At 44.3% G+C, this 13,115-nt stretch overlaps 1 protein-coding gene across 4 annotated transcripts in view; it reads right to left on the reverse strand.

The window, feature by feature from the left end:
- nr2c2 (nuclear receptor subfamily 2, group C, member 2) overlaps positions 1 to 13,115 on the reverse strand; it is a 542,318-nt gene that overhangs the window by 449,598 nt on the left and 79,605 nt on the right. For all 4 annotated transcript variants that reach the window (XM_068051311.1, XM_068051312.1, XM_068051310.1 and 1 more), the window contains exon 4: positions 2,628 to 2,864. In XM_068051311.1, the coding sequence (XP_067907412.1) occupies positions 2,628 to 2,864 (237 nt within the window). The remainder of the gene's footprint in view (positions 1 to 2,627; positions 2,865 to 13,115) is intronic.

The following is a 13,115-nucleotide window of genomic DNA, read 5'->3' on the forward strand; positions in this document are numbered from 1 at the left end:
AATGCCTCGGCCGATGAAGGCAAGCATGCCATATGCCTTCTTCACCACTCTGTTTACCTGTGTTGCCACTTTCAGGGAACTATGTACTTGCACCCCAAGGTCTCTCTGCTCAACAACATTCCCCAGGGCCCTGCCATTCACTGTATATGTCCTGCCCTGGTTTAACTTCCCAAAATGCATCACTTCGCACTTGTCTGCCTTAAATTCCATTTGCCACTCCCTTGCTCACTTTCCCAGTTGATCAATATCCTGTTGTAACTGTAGACAACCTTCTTCACTGTCCACTATACCACCAATTTTGGTGTCATCTGCAAATTTACTAATCATGCCCCCTGCATTCACATCCAAGTCATTAATGTATATGACAGACAACAGAGGGCACAGCACCGATCCCTGCGACACCACTGGTCACCGGCCTCCAATCTGAAAAGCAACCCTCCACTACCACCCTCTGCCTCCTATCACCAAGCCAATTTTGTATCCAATTTGCTAGCTCACCCTGGATCCCATGTGTTCAAACCTTCTGGGCCAGCCTACCTTGTCAAAGGCCTTGCTAAAGTCCATGTAGACAACGTCCATCGTCCTGCCCTCGTCAATCCTCTTGGTCACTGCCTCAAAAAACTCAATCAAACTCGTGAGACATGATTTCCCACGCACAAAGCCATGCTGACTATCCCTAATCAGACCATGCCTTTCCAAATGCATATAAATCCTGTCTCTCAGAATTCCTTCCAATAACTTTCCCACCACTGATGTAAGGCTCACCGGCCTGTAGCTCCATGGCTTATCCCTGCTGCCCTTCTTAAATAAAGGCACAACATTAGCTATTCTCCAGTCTTCTAGTACCTCACCCCGTCGCTAGCGATGATACGAAAATCTCTGCCAGGGCCCTAGCAATCTCCTCTCTTGCTTCCCATAGCATCCTAGGATACACCTGGTCAGGCCCTGGGGATTTATCCACCTTAATGCGCTTCAAAATCTCCAACACCTCCTCCTTTGTAATGTTGATATGCTCCAGGATATCGCTGTTCCCTCCCTTGAACTCACTAGCTTCCATGACCTTCTCCACGGTAAATACGGCCGAGAAATATTCATTTAAGACCTCGCCCATTTCCCGTGGCTGCACAGAAAGATTGCCACGCTGATCCTCAAGGGGACCTACTCTCTCCCTAGCTACCCTTTTACTCTTAATATACTTATAGAATGTTTTAGGATTCTCCTTTATCTTATCTGCCAGGGAAATCTCATGGCCGCTTTTCGCCCTTCTAATTTCCTTCTTAAATGTCGTCCTACATCCCCTATACTCCTCGAGGGACTCGCTTGATCCCAGATGCCTATACCTGACATTTGCCTCCTTCTTTGTCCTGACCAGACCCTCAATATCCCTCGTCAACCAAGGTTCCCTAAACTTGCCAGCCTTGCCCTTTAATCTAACAGGAATATGCCAGCCCTGAACTTTTCCTATCTCACTTTTAAAAGCCTCCCACTTGCCAGACATCCCTTTACCAGTAAAACAGCCTCTCCCATTCAACTTTTGAGACGTTCCTGTCTAATACCATCGAAATTAGCCTTCCCCCAATTTAGGACTTCAACCTGGGGACCAGTCCTATCCTTTTCCATAACTATCCTGAAGCTAATAGAGTTATGGTCACTGGTCCCTAAGTGCTCCCCCGCTGATACATCAACCACCTGTCCATCCTCATTTCCTAAGAGGAAATGGCCTAGCAAGCGACTTAGTTCAAGGGTCATTCGGGATGGGCAATAAATGCATCCCATGAGATAATTAAAAAATGAAAACTTGAGCCAATTTCTACACACTTTTATATTTATTTACAGTTACATATTGCAAACATACACCTCCAACAACCACAGTTGCAGTCTATCTGTGTTCATACGGGGTTCAAGTGAATCCCCTGTTAATGCTCACCACCTGCCTACAATTAAACACAATCAACTACAATGAACATCATAGAATGATTTCTCATACATTGTGGTAGAAATGAGTCTTGGACTGTAGCAAGCATTAAACAGATGCACTGTATCGGCCCTTTATTATATTCCCCACTTGATGAGTTCTATTACATAGAATTTATAACACAGAAACAGGCCATTTGACCCAATTAGTCTGTGCTGGTGTTTTTGCTCCGCAGAAGCCTCTTCCCACCTTACTTCATCTAATCTCAGTAGCATATCCTTCTATTCCCCTTCTTCTTCATGTATTTACATAGCTTTTCCTTAAATGTATCTTTGCTATTCCCTCAACTGCTCCTTGTGGTAGCAAGTTCCACAGTCTAACCACGCTCTGGGTGAAGAAGCTGCTCATGAATTGTTCATTGAGTTTATTAGTTAGTGACTGACTGATATTTAACGGAGAGTTTTCTCTCTCGGTTTTCCCATCCTTCCTAATTATCCCAGTGTCCTTCTGTTTCTCTTTCTGGGTTTTCTTTACTGATTCTCTAATCCAATATCCCTCAGTAGCAGTATTTAGCCGACTGCATCAAAGAATTTAACAAAGGGCCATGCTATACTGCCCACTTTACACTACCATCTATGATGAATTTCTACTCCAGTAACTCAAAGAACATGACTAATGCAATGTGGAACAGTGTGTAACATGTGTTATTTACCTGAAATCTTTGGGGAACAATGCCATCTGTAGTGGTGAGAATTAGCTGCTTCGGACTGGAGCTTTCAGGTGTTGTCAGAATAATTTTGCCTTGGACTGGGCTGTCTCCACCATCCAATATCACCTTTCCTGCACCTCTGCCATCTGGAGTGGCCAAGATAAACTGTTTGGAGGATGTAGCTGGGTCTAAGGCTGTCACTATCTGTATTTTCTGCCCTGTTTGTTGATCAGTTACAATCTGCAAAAAATAAAGTTGGCAATTTTCTATAATCAGGAACATGAAAGATTCCACTTTAATGTCAGACAAGAATCCCGTTGCTGAAGCCTTCTATTTGGAATGAAAAAAACCTTCTATTTCTTTTAAGTTGTGCAACATATTTCAACAAATTTGTTGGACACTGCTACATTTTTGGGGTTTATGCTGGATGTTCTACTCAGGTGGAATGTCACGAACCACTCCCAGTATGGACCTTGCATCCCATAGGAACCAAATGAGCCTTTACCAGCCCAGTAGAAACAGAGAAAAATAGGAGCAGGAGTAGGCCATTCAGCCCGTCAAGCCTGCTCCGCCATTCAATACGATCATGGCTGATCATCCAAACTCAGTACCCCATATCCCTTGATCCCTTTCGCCCCAAGAGCTATATCTAATTCTTTCTAGAATATATTTAATGATTTGGCCTCAACTGCTTTCTGTGGTAGAGAATTCCACAGGTTCGCCACTCACTGGGTGAAGAGATCCCTCCTCATCTCAGTACTAAATGGCTTACCCCTTATCCTTAGACTGTGACTCCTGGTCCTGGACTCCCCTGCCATTGGGAACATCCTTCCTGCATCTAGTCTGTCCAGTCCTATTAGAATTTTGTAGGTTTCTGTGAGATCCCCTCTCATTCTTCTAAACTCTAGCGAATACAAGCCTAATCGACCCAATCTCTCTTCATACGTCAGTCCTGCCATCCCAGGAATCAGTCTGGTGAACCTTCGCTATACTCCCTACATAGCAAGAACATCCTTCCTCAGATAACTGCACGCAATACTCAAGGTGTGGTCTCACCAAGGCCTTGTATAATAGCAGCAAGACATCCCTACTCCTGTACTCGAATCCTCTCACTATGAAGGCCAACATACCATTTGCCTTCTTAACTGCCTGCTGCAACTGCAAGCTTACTTTCAGCGACTGGTGCACAAGGACACCCAGGTCTCGCTGCACCTCCCCCTTTCCCAATCTATCGCCATTCAGATAATAATCTGCCTTTCGGTTTTTGTTTCCAAAGTGGATAACCGCACATTCATCCACATTATACTGCATCTTCCATGTCTTTGCCCACTCACTCAACCTGCCCAAATCACACTGCAGCTTGCATCCTCTTCACAGCTCACACTCCCACCCAGCTTTGTGTTGTCTGCAAACTTGGATATATTACATTTAATTCCCTCATCTTTATCATTAATATATATTGTGAATAGCTGGGTCCTAGCACTGATCACCACGGTATCCCACTAGTCACTGCCTGCCACTTGGAAAATGACCCATTTATTCCTACTCTTTGTTTCTTGTCTGCCAGCCAGTTCTCTATCCATGACAGTACTTACCCCCAATCCCATGTGCTTTAATTTTGCATGCTGATCTCTTATGTGGGACCTTATCGAAAGCCTTCTGAAAGTCCAAATAAACCACATCCACTGGTTCTCTCTTATCTATTCTACTAGTTACATCTTCAAAAAATTCCAGTACATTTGTCAAGCATGTAAATCCACATTGACTTTGTCCAATCCTGTCACTGTTTGCCAAGTGCTCTGCTATTACATCTTTTATAATGGACTCGACCATTTTTCCCACTATTGATGTCAGGATAACTGGTCTGTAATTCCCTGCTTTCTCGCTCCATCATTTTTTAAATAGTGGGGTTACATTAGCTATCCTCTAATCTGTGGAACTGTTCCAGAGTCTATAGAATTTTGAAAAATGGCCAGCAATGCATCCACTATTTCTAATGCCACTTCCTTAAGTAATCTGGGGATTTATCGGCCTTCAATCCCAACAATTTCCCGAACACCATTCCCCTACTAATACTGATTTCATACATTTCCTCCTTCTCACTAGACCCTACGTTCCCCAACCTTTCTTGGAGGTAATTTGTGTCCTCCTTTGTGAAGACAGAACCAAAGTATGTACTTAATTGGTCTGCCATTTCTTTGTTCTCCATCATAAATTCCCCTGTTTCTGACTGTAGGGACCCACATTTGTCTTCACTAATCTTTTTCTCCTCACATATCTGTAGAAGCTTTTACAGTCAGTTTTTATGTTCTCTGCAAGCTTACTCTCATACTCTATTTTCCCCTTCTTATCAATTCCTTTGTCCTCCTTTGCTGAATTCTAAACTGCTCCCAATCCTCAGGTTTGCTGCTTGTTCTGGCCATTTTATCTTTCTCCTTCTTAGATCTAATACTATCCCTAATTTATTTTGTAAGCCACAGTTGAGCCACCCTTCCTGTTTTATTTTTGCGCCAGAGATAAACAACTGTTGTAATTCATCCATGCGCTCTTTAAATGCTAGCCATTGCCTATCCATTGTCAATCATTTAAGTGACATTCCCCAATCTATCATAGCCAACTCGCATCTCATATTTTCACTGTTTCCTTTATTTAGATTCAGGACCCTAGTCTTGGAACCAACTCTCTCACTCTCCATCTTAAAGAAAAATTCTATCAGGTTAGGGTCGTTTTTCCCCAAGCGACCCCGCACGACAAGATTGTTAACTAATCCTTTTTCATTACACAATACCCAGTCTAGGATGGCCTGTTCTCTAGTTGGTTCCTCAATGTATTGGTCCAAAAAACCATCACATACGCACTCCAGGAATTCCTCCTCTACAGTATTATTGCTAATTTGGTTTGCCCAATATATATGTAGATTAAAGACATCCATAATTACAGTTGCGCCCTTATTGCATGTGTCTCTAATTTCCTGTTTAATGCCATCCTCTTCATCACCACGGTTGTATGGGGGTTTATATACAACCCCCACCAATGTTTTCTGCCCCTTGGTGTTTCTTAGCTCCACCCATACAGATTCCACATCAGGATTCTCTGAGCTAATATCCTTCCTCACTATTGTATTGTTTCCTCTTTTACTAACACTACTCTACCTTCTTTCTCTTTTTGACTGTCCTTCCTAAATATTGAATAGCCCTGGATATTCAGTTCCCATCCTTGGTCACCCTGCAGCCATGTCTCCGTAATCTTAACTATATCGTATCCATTTACATCTATTTGTGCGGTTAATTTGCCTACCTTATTGCGAATACTCTGCGCATTGAGACACAATGCTTTGAGGCTTGTCTTTTTAACATTCTTAGTCATCTTAGCATTATTTCGCACTATGGCCCTATTTGTTTCTTGCCCTTGATTTCTATGCCTTCCACTTTTGCCTTTTTGTTTCCTGTCCTTCCTTTATATCCTTGTTTCCTCCACCTCAGTCTCCCCGGTCAGGTTCCCAACACCCTGCCATTCTAGTTTAAATCCTCCCCAACAGCACTAGCAAACGCCCCTGCAAGGACATCGGTTCCAGTCCTACCTGGGTATAACCCGTCCCATTTGTACAGGTCCCACCTTCCCCAGAAAGGTCCTGATGTCCCAGGAATCTAAATTTGTCAGTTCCGATGAAGGGTCACTGACCCGAAACGTTAACTCTGCTTCTCTTTCCACAGATGCTGCCAGACCTGCTGAGTGGTTCCAGCATTTCTTGTTTTTATTTCAGATTTCCAGCATCCGCAGTATTTTGCTTTTATCTAAATCCCTCCCTCTTACACCATTTCTCCAGCCATGCATTCATCTGGTCTATTCTTCTGTTCCTATACTCACTAACATGTGGCACAGGAAGTAATCCTGAGATTACTATCTTTGAGGTCCTGCTTTTTAATTTAGCTCTTAACTCCTTAAATTCATCTTGCAGGATCTCATCCCTTTTTTTACGTATGTCATTGGTACCGACATGTACCACGACCACTGGCTGTTCACCTTCCACTTTCAGAATGTCCTGCAGCCACTCCGAGACATCCTCGACCCTAGCACCAGGGAGGCAACATACCATCCTGGAGTCTCTTTTGCGGCCACAGAAATGCCTGTCTGTTCCCCTTACAATTGAATCTCCTATTGCTATGGCTCTCCCAGTCTTTTTCCCCCTCCTGTGCAGCAGAGCCATCCATGGTGCCACAAACTTGACTGTTGCTGCTTTCCCCTGGGAGGCCATTCCCCCCCAACAGTATTCAAAGTGATATATCTGTTTGAAAGGGGGATGGCCACAGAAGGCGCCTGCACCTGGTGGTCACCCATCCCTTTTCTGCCTGTGCAGCCATTACCTGCGGTGCAACCACCTCGCTAAACGTGCTATCCACGACATTCTCAGCACCGTGGATGCTCCACAGTGAATCCATCCGCGGCTCCAGCTGTGCAATGCAGTCAGCCAGTAGCTGCAGCTGGACATACTTCCTGCACACATGGTCGCCAGGGACACCGAAAGTGTCCCTGATTTCCCACATTGTACAGGGGTAGCAAGCCACGGAGCTGAGCTTTCCTACCATGACCTACCCTTAGATTAAGCTCCTTAGTTACTCCTTTTAATTTAGAGTACTAATTACGTTAGGGACCTTATTCCACTCCAAACACTACCCACTACAATCTAAAGTCGCAACCTTTACTTTTACTTCAGCTACAGAAAGTAGTAAAATAAAAGAGTAGAAATACCCACCTGTTCCGACTTACCAGTAAGCTGCCTCCCCTTGCAAGGCGCCACTTTCTGAACTGTGACCTCAGTCATGGAACTCTCTCGCTGTCCCTGTGAGAACGTGTGAGAGTATGCCTCTTTTAAGCCGCTGGAACTCCCGCTCGTCGGTGCTTGTCCCCTCGCAGGTCCGCCTTGATCTCGCTCTTTCCCACCGCGGCTGCTCTTTTAAACTGTGCCAGTCTTGCTCAGTCTCGCTCCTGCTCTTCTAAATTGTGCTGGTTTCACTCAGTCTCACTCCTTCCCGCTGCTGCTCTTACTCAGTACATAGGCCCAGAGTGACTACCCGACCTGAACCCGACCAGACCCGACGATATGTGTCAGGTTCGGGTCAGGTCGGGTCTGACATTCAGGCTCGGGTTGGGTTGGACTGGATACGGACACAGTGCTACCTTGCTCAGGGAGGGAAGTAATCTTCAAAATTTGAACATTCAACCAGGACAGCATGGGAAACATGCTGCCGGAATGCAGGATCACACCATTTGGACAAGGTGGAACACAATAACCTGTTTGATATAATTAACTTTATTAAGACAGTCGGGTCGGGCACGGGGAAAAAAAAATCAAAGGACTCTGGACTGGGTCGGGTTCAGGTTGGATGTGGTCGGGTCGGGTTTCAGTTTCTTACCCGAGCATGCCTTTCACCCAGAGCACTCTTATCATTGTACAATATGCTGCCACATGTTGCTCTTCATCTAGACAACTAACATACACTGAATCAGACCAAGGCTCAAGCTATCAACCAACAGACAGTTTATTTAGCATTAATCAGGTAAATTTACAGTACAAAGTACAAAAATCTTATTTTGTAATGACTGTATTCTCCTTGGTGTACCAGAAACAACAAATTTACCCTCCTGAGCTATATCTCGACATACACTGATACCACAAAACAGTTGTTCACTTTTTATATTGCAGAATACTATTATAAAATCTTGCTCAGACAGACCAACTCAGCTATGCACAGGTAGCCCAATATAAACCTATATCTGGAATTCCCTGGCCACAGCTGTCCATCAATGCTACAAGGCATCATTAGTCCTTCCCTATTCTTAGGTCAGACCTAGATCTCCACTGCTCCACGATGATCTGATAATATTGATCTGTGTCAGATAACTTGAATGATCTGGTTAAAACCTCTTTATGTCTTAGAAAAACAGAGACATACTGTGGCTCACATAACCATTCAAACAAGGTTTCAAAAAGATACATTAGATATTATTCCTTAGACTGAATAGTTGCTGTAACAATCCAATGGTCACATGCTTAGAACAGCAGTTTGGACACAACGGCGCTGACCAACAGCTGCAGAATTACTAATTATATAAGCACGTCCCATTAATGCGTCTGGGTTCAGGCATTATCCTTGACCTCTCGGTAACATTGATGACTGTCAGTGCTACTTCCTGCTCTCACCCTGATCTAGAGAAATTCATTAATTCTGCTTCCAACTCTGGCTCTCCCCTATTTTATGTGATCCACCTCTGACTCAACCCATCCAAGACTTTATTATCAATGTGAGGGGCTATTTTTTCAAAATATTCATTCTTGGAATATGGGCATTTTTGCCCATCCCTAATTGCTCTTGACAAGTTAGTGGTGAGCTTCTTCTTGAACTGCTACAATCCTGTGGCAAAGCAACTCCCACAGAAGTGTTAGGTAGGGAGATTCCAGATTTTGACCCAGCAACAGTGAAGGAATGGCGATATAGTTTCGAGTCAAGGTGGTGTGAAGTTTTCCCATGCGCCTGCTGTCCTTATCCTTCTAGTGGTAGAGGTCATAGGTTTGGAAAGTGCTGTCAAAGGAGTCTTGGCATGTTGCTGCAGTATATCTCATCGATGGTAAATATTACAGCCACAGTGTGCAGGAGGTGGGGGAAGTGGACATTTAAGGTGGTGGACGGGCTGCCAAGAAAGCGAACTGCTTTAGCCTGGATGGTGTTGAGCTTCTTGAATGTTGTTGTAGCTGCATCAATCCAGGCAAGTGCAGAATATTCCATCACACCCATAATTTGTGCCTTGTAGATGGTGAATGATGGGGAGTCAGGTGGTGAGTTACTCGCTAAAGAATGCCCAGCCTCTGACCTCTTCTTAAAGCCATGTCATTAGCGTTGCGATTGGATTGAGAAGCCCCTCCTGCCTGTGTTGGAACACTGTGCTAGCTGGATTCTCTCCACTCCTGGTACCAACCTGCTTTTCTCATCTACCTCGGTTTTCATGCTTCCCTTTCACTTCACCTGTCTCTCCCCCACCCTTTAGGTATTCACACATTCTCTGTGTGTACATCTCTCTCCCCTCCTAAATTCTAGAAACTGCAGGCACATTAGGCCAAATTTGAATCTGCAGGACTCGTGGATTTGGGCTTGGTGAGTTAAAACCAGGAAACTGATAGTGTATCAGAAAGCCGGCCCCAACTTGCCAACTTCTGCACTTAACTCCAGCACATTAATCTGCATGCAAGCAACCCCCTTGAGCGAAGTGCATTCCCAATTAACATACGTTAAGTACTCAATTAGAGAGGTATTTCAATACACTTTTCAGTTTAGTGTCAGATCCACATGTTTCCTGAAATTCACCAGTGAAACCAAAATGAGTACACAGTTGTAACTGACGGGGCTGAATCACTCTCAGGCGAATATGCCAATAAATACTCAGTACTCACAGCTGCTTTCTTATCTGCTTGTGAGAAAGGTGTTGCAGACTGGCACATTCCAAGGTCTAGGACTAGGTGCTGAGGGGTGCACTTAAGCTTGGGGCAGCTGCTGCAAAGGCTCAATGGGGAAAGGCCACTGTGTGAACCGAGGGGCTGGAACCCATATAAAACCCCTCAGGCTGTATGTACCAAAAGTGTTTTTGCTGTATAATGCAAATGTACATTGCATATAAAATGGAATGGCAAGAGTTGTGAGGCAATTCATGTTCTGTATCAAAGGAATCTGATTTCTATTGTACTTTCCGAAACATGAAATTTGAATTGCTTTATGTATTATTTGCAATTTTTTAATGAATAAAGTATATTTTGAAAAATAAAAAAAAAGTTTGCCCTGTGACATCAGGATGGGCATCACTTATGCTGCCTTAGTTTGGACCTTAGCTGAGCACCAAGATGGCCAGCAACAGCATCTGCAGCCTGCTGATCACAGACTATAACTGCACAGGAGAGAGGGGGTCAGCAGGGAGGTGCAGCTCGCAGGATGCACTACCAACAAAAAGGGCTATACAGGCAGAGCCCCTCTCAATTTCCTTGACATATCCGAACATCAATGTCTCAGGAGGTTCAGGATGTCATGTCAGGTGGTGGCTACATCTGAAGCTTCCTAGATGACCTGCTGCTTGCTGGACCTGGTGGCTGTCAAAGTCACCACCGGTCTCAACATTTTGCCTCTGGATCCTTCCAGGGCTCTGCTGCAAAGCCCAGTTGGCCTTCCAAAAATGAATATGGCAGGCTGGCTTGTTTATGTCAACTTTGGCACCAATCTTGTCAATCAGAATGAATGGGCACTCAGCTTTGCAGCTCTAGCTGGCTTCCCACAGTTGCAGGCACAATCAGCTGCTCACACAACAATCCGGTGGTAGTCAGAACAACCAGGAATATTTGTCAAACACAAGGGTTTTCACTTCATCAATGTGCAGCTGGTGTCCAACCAGAAAAAGACCTTTCTGCAGCAGATTCCTGGGCAACTGCCATGATGGTTTCATTCTGTGGCAGTCCAAGCTGCCTGATGCCTTAGGACCTGGAAGTGGACTTAAGGGGTCAGTGAAGTGAACTACCCAATTAACACAGGAGACTGGAAGAAAAAGCAAAGACTGTGCCACATAAATATACCAAAAAAGTGCCATAGTTGGGAACCAGATAGACCAGTGAGCGTATGTCAGGCAATGAGAACAGTGGAGGAGGATAACACTAATGAAGATGAACTAGGGGAGCACGGGAACCCAGAAAATTCTCAAACTGAACCCCCTCCTGTAAAATTGGAAAACACAATTTTTAAGGAGACTATCTACCTGACTAGCAGAGGATGACCCAGCAATACTGTTAAGGGACTTTGAGGAAGTTTGCAAGGACAAATCAGGTCGTACCTCTCTAACTATACACCACATAGATGCAAGGGAGAACCCCCCCCCCCCAATAAAATGAAACCCTTATTGGCTGAGCCCCAATAAATTGGTTAAAATCCACAAACAAATCCAATATATGCTGGACAACGATTTAATTGAACTCTGCCAAAGAAGCTGGAGTTCACACATTATACTAGTCCTCAAACCTGATGGATCAACCAGACATAGCACTGATTATCACAAAGTTAATGCAGTAACCTGAACAGACTCATACCCAATCCCCCATATTGAGGACTGCATCAACTGAGTAGGAAACTCCGTACATTAGTAAAATCGATTTCCTGAAAGGATACTGGTTAGTTCCCATGGCCACCTAAGCAAAAGAATTTCAGCATTTGTCACCCCAATGGCTTATTTGGATTTAAGAACGTCGCAGCAACTTTCCAAAAACTAATGAAACAGGTGGTAGCTGGTTCAAACAACTACGTCATCTATCTGGATGACCTGTTAGTTTACAGTGATACACGGGAAGATCACACGAGCCATTTAAGGGAATTCTTTAAGGGTCTACGGAAAGCTCATCTAGTGGCCAATTTAGCAAACAGCGAATTCGCTAAGGCTAAAGTAACCTATCCGGGCCACATTCTAGGCCAAGGTAGAGTGTTGTCAAGGGCAACAAAAGTGCAAGTCCCGGTAGATTTCCCTGTTCCCAAAACTAAAGAGGAAATTATGTATTTCCTGGAAATGTGCAGTTTCTACCAAAAATCTGTTCCAAATTTCAGCACCCTAGCTGCACCTTTAACTGACTTGTTGAAGTGTAAAAGTGGTGTGGTCAGAGCGGTACCAGCTAGCTTTTAAAGCATTGAAAGCGATTTTTACAAATGACCCAGTTTACTTATTTAGAGATACAGCACCGAAACAGGCCCTTCGGCCCACCGAGTCTGTGCCGACTAACAACCACCCATTTATACTAATCCTACATTAACCCCATATTCTCTACCACATCCCCACCATTCTCTTACCATCTACCTACACTAGGGGCAATTTATAATGGCCAATTTACCCATCAACCTGCAAGTCTTTGGCTGTGGGAGGAAACAGGAGTACCCGGCGGAAACCCACGCAGACACAGGGAGAACTTGCAAACTCCGCACAGACAGTACCCAGAATCGAACCCGGGTCCCTGGAGCTGTGAGGCTGCGGTGCTAACCACTGCGCCACTGTGCCACCCAGTATTGGCAGCCCCAACTTATAACAAACCCTTTAAGATGGCTATTGACGCCAGTGATGTCAGAGTGATGATTCAGGCCTCAAGAGGCTATTTTTCAAAAAAACTAAACAAATACCAAAGAAAATATTCCACAATAGGGAAAGAGGCATTAGGACTCCACTAGCCCTTCAACATTTCAAACTTTATGGAATAACAGACAGAGAGAAATTCAGATCTATACTGACCACAACCCCCTCACATTTCTGGAAAAATTCAAAGTTAAAAATGCCAGACTGTTCCACTGGAGGCTACTTCTCCAGTGCTCAACCTGAAAATTATACATATAGCTTGGAAGAACAACATCAAGCAGATTCCTTGTCTAGAATGTAGAACACTGTACAACCAAAACGCCAGTGAAGAAATCGTGGCTGAAGTCC

This window comes from Heterodontus francisci, chromosome 19 (genome assembly GCF_036365525.1).
Source record: "Heterodontus francisci isolate sHetFra1 chromosome 19, sHetFra1.hap1, whole genome shotgun sequence".
Classification (NCBI taxonomy): Eukaryota; Metazoa; Chordata; class Chondrichthyes; order Heterodontiformes; family Heterodontidae; genus Heterodontus; species Heterodontus francisci.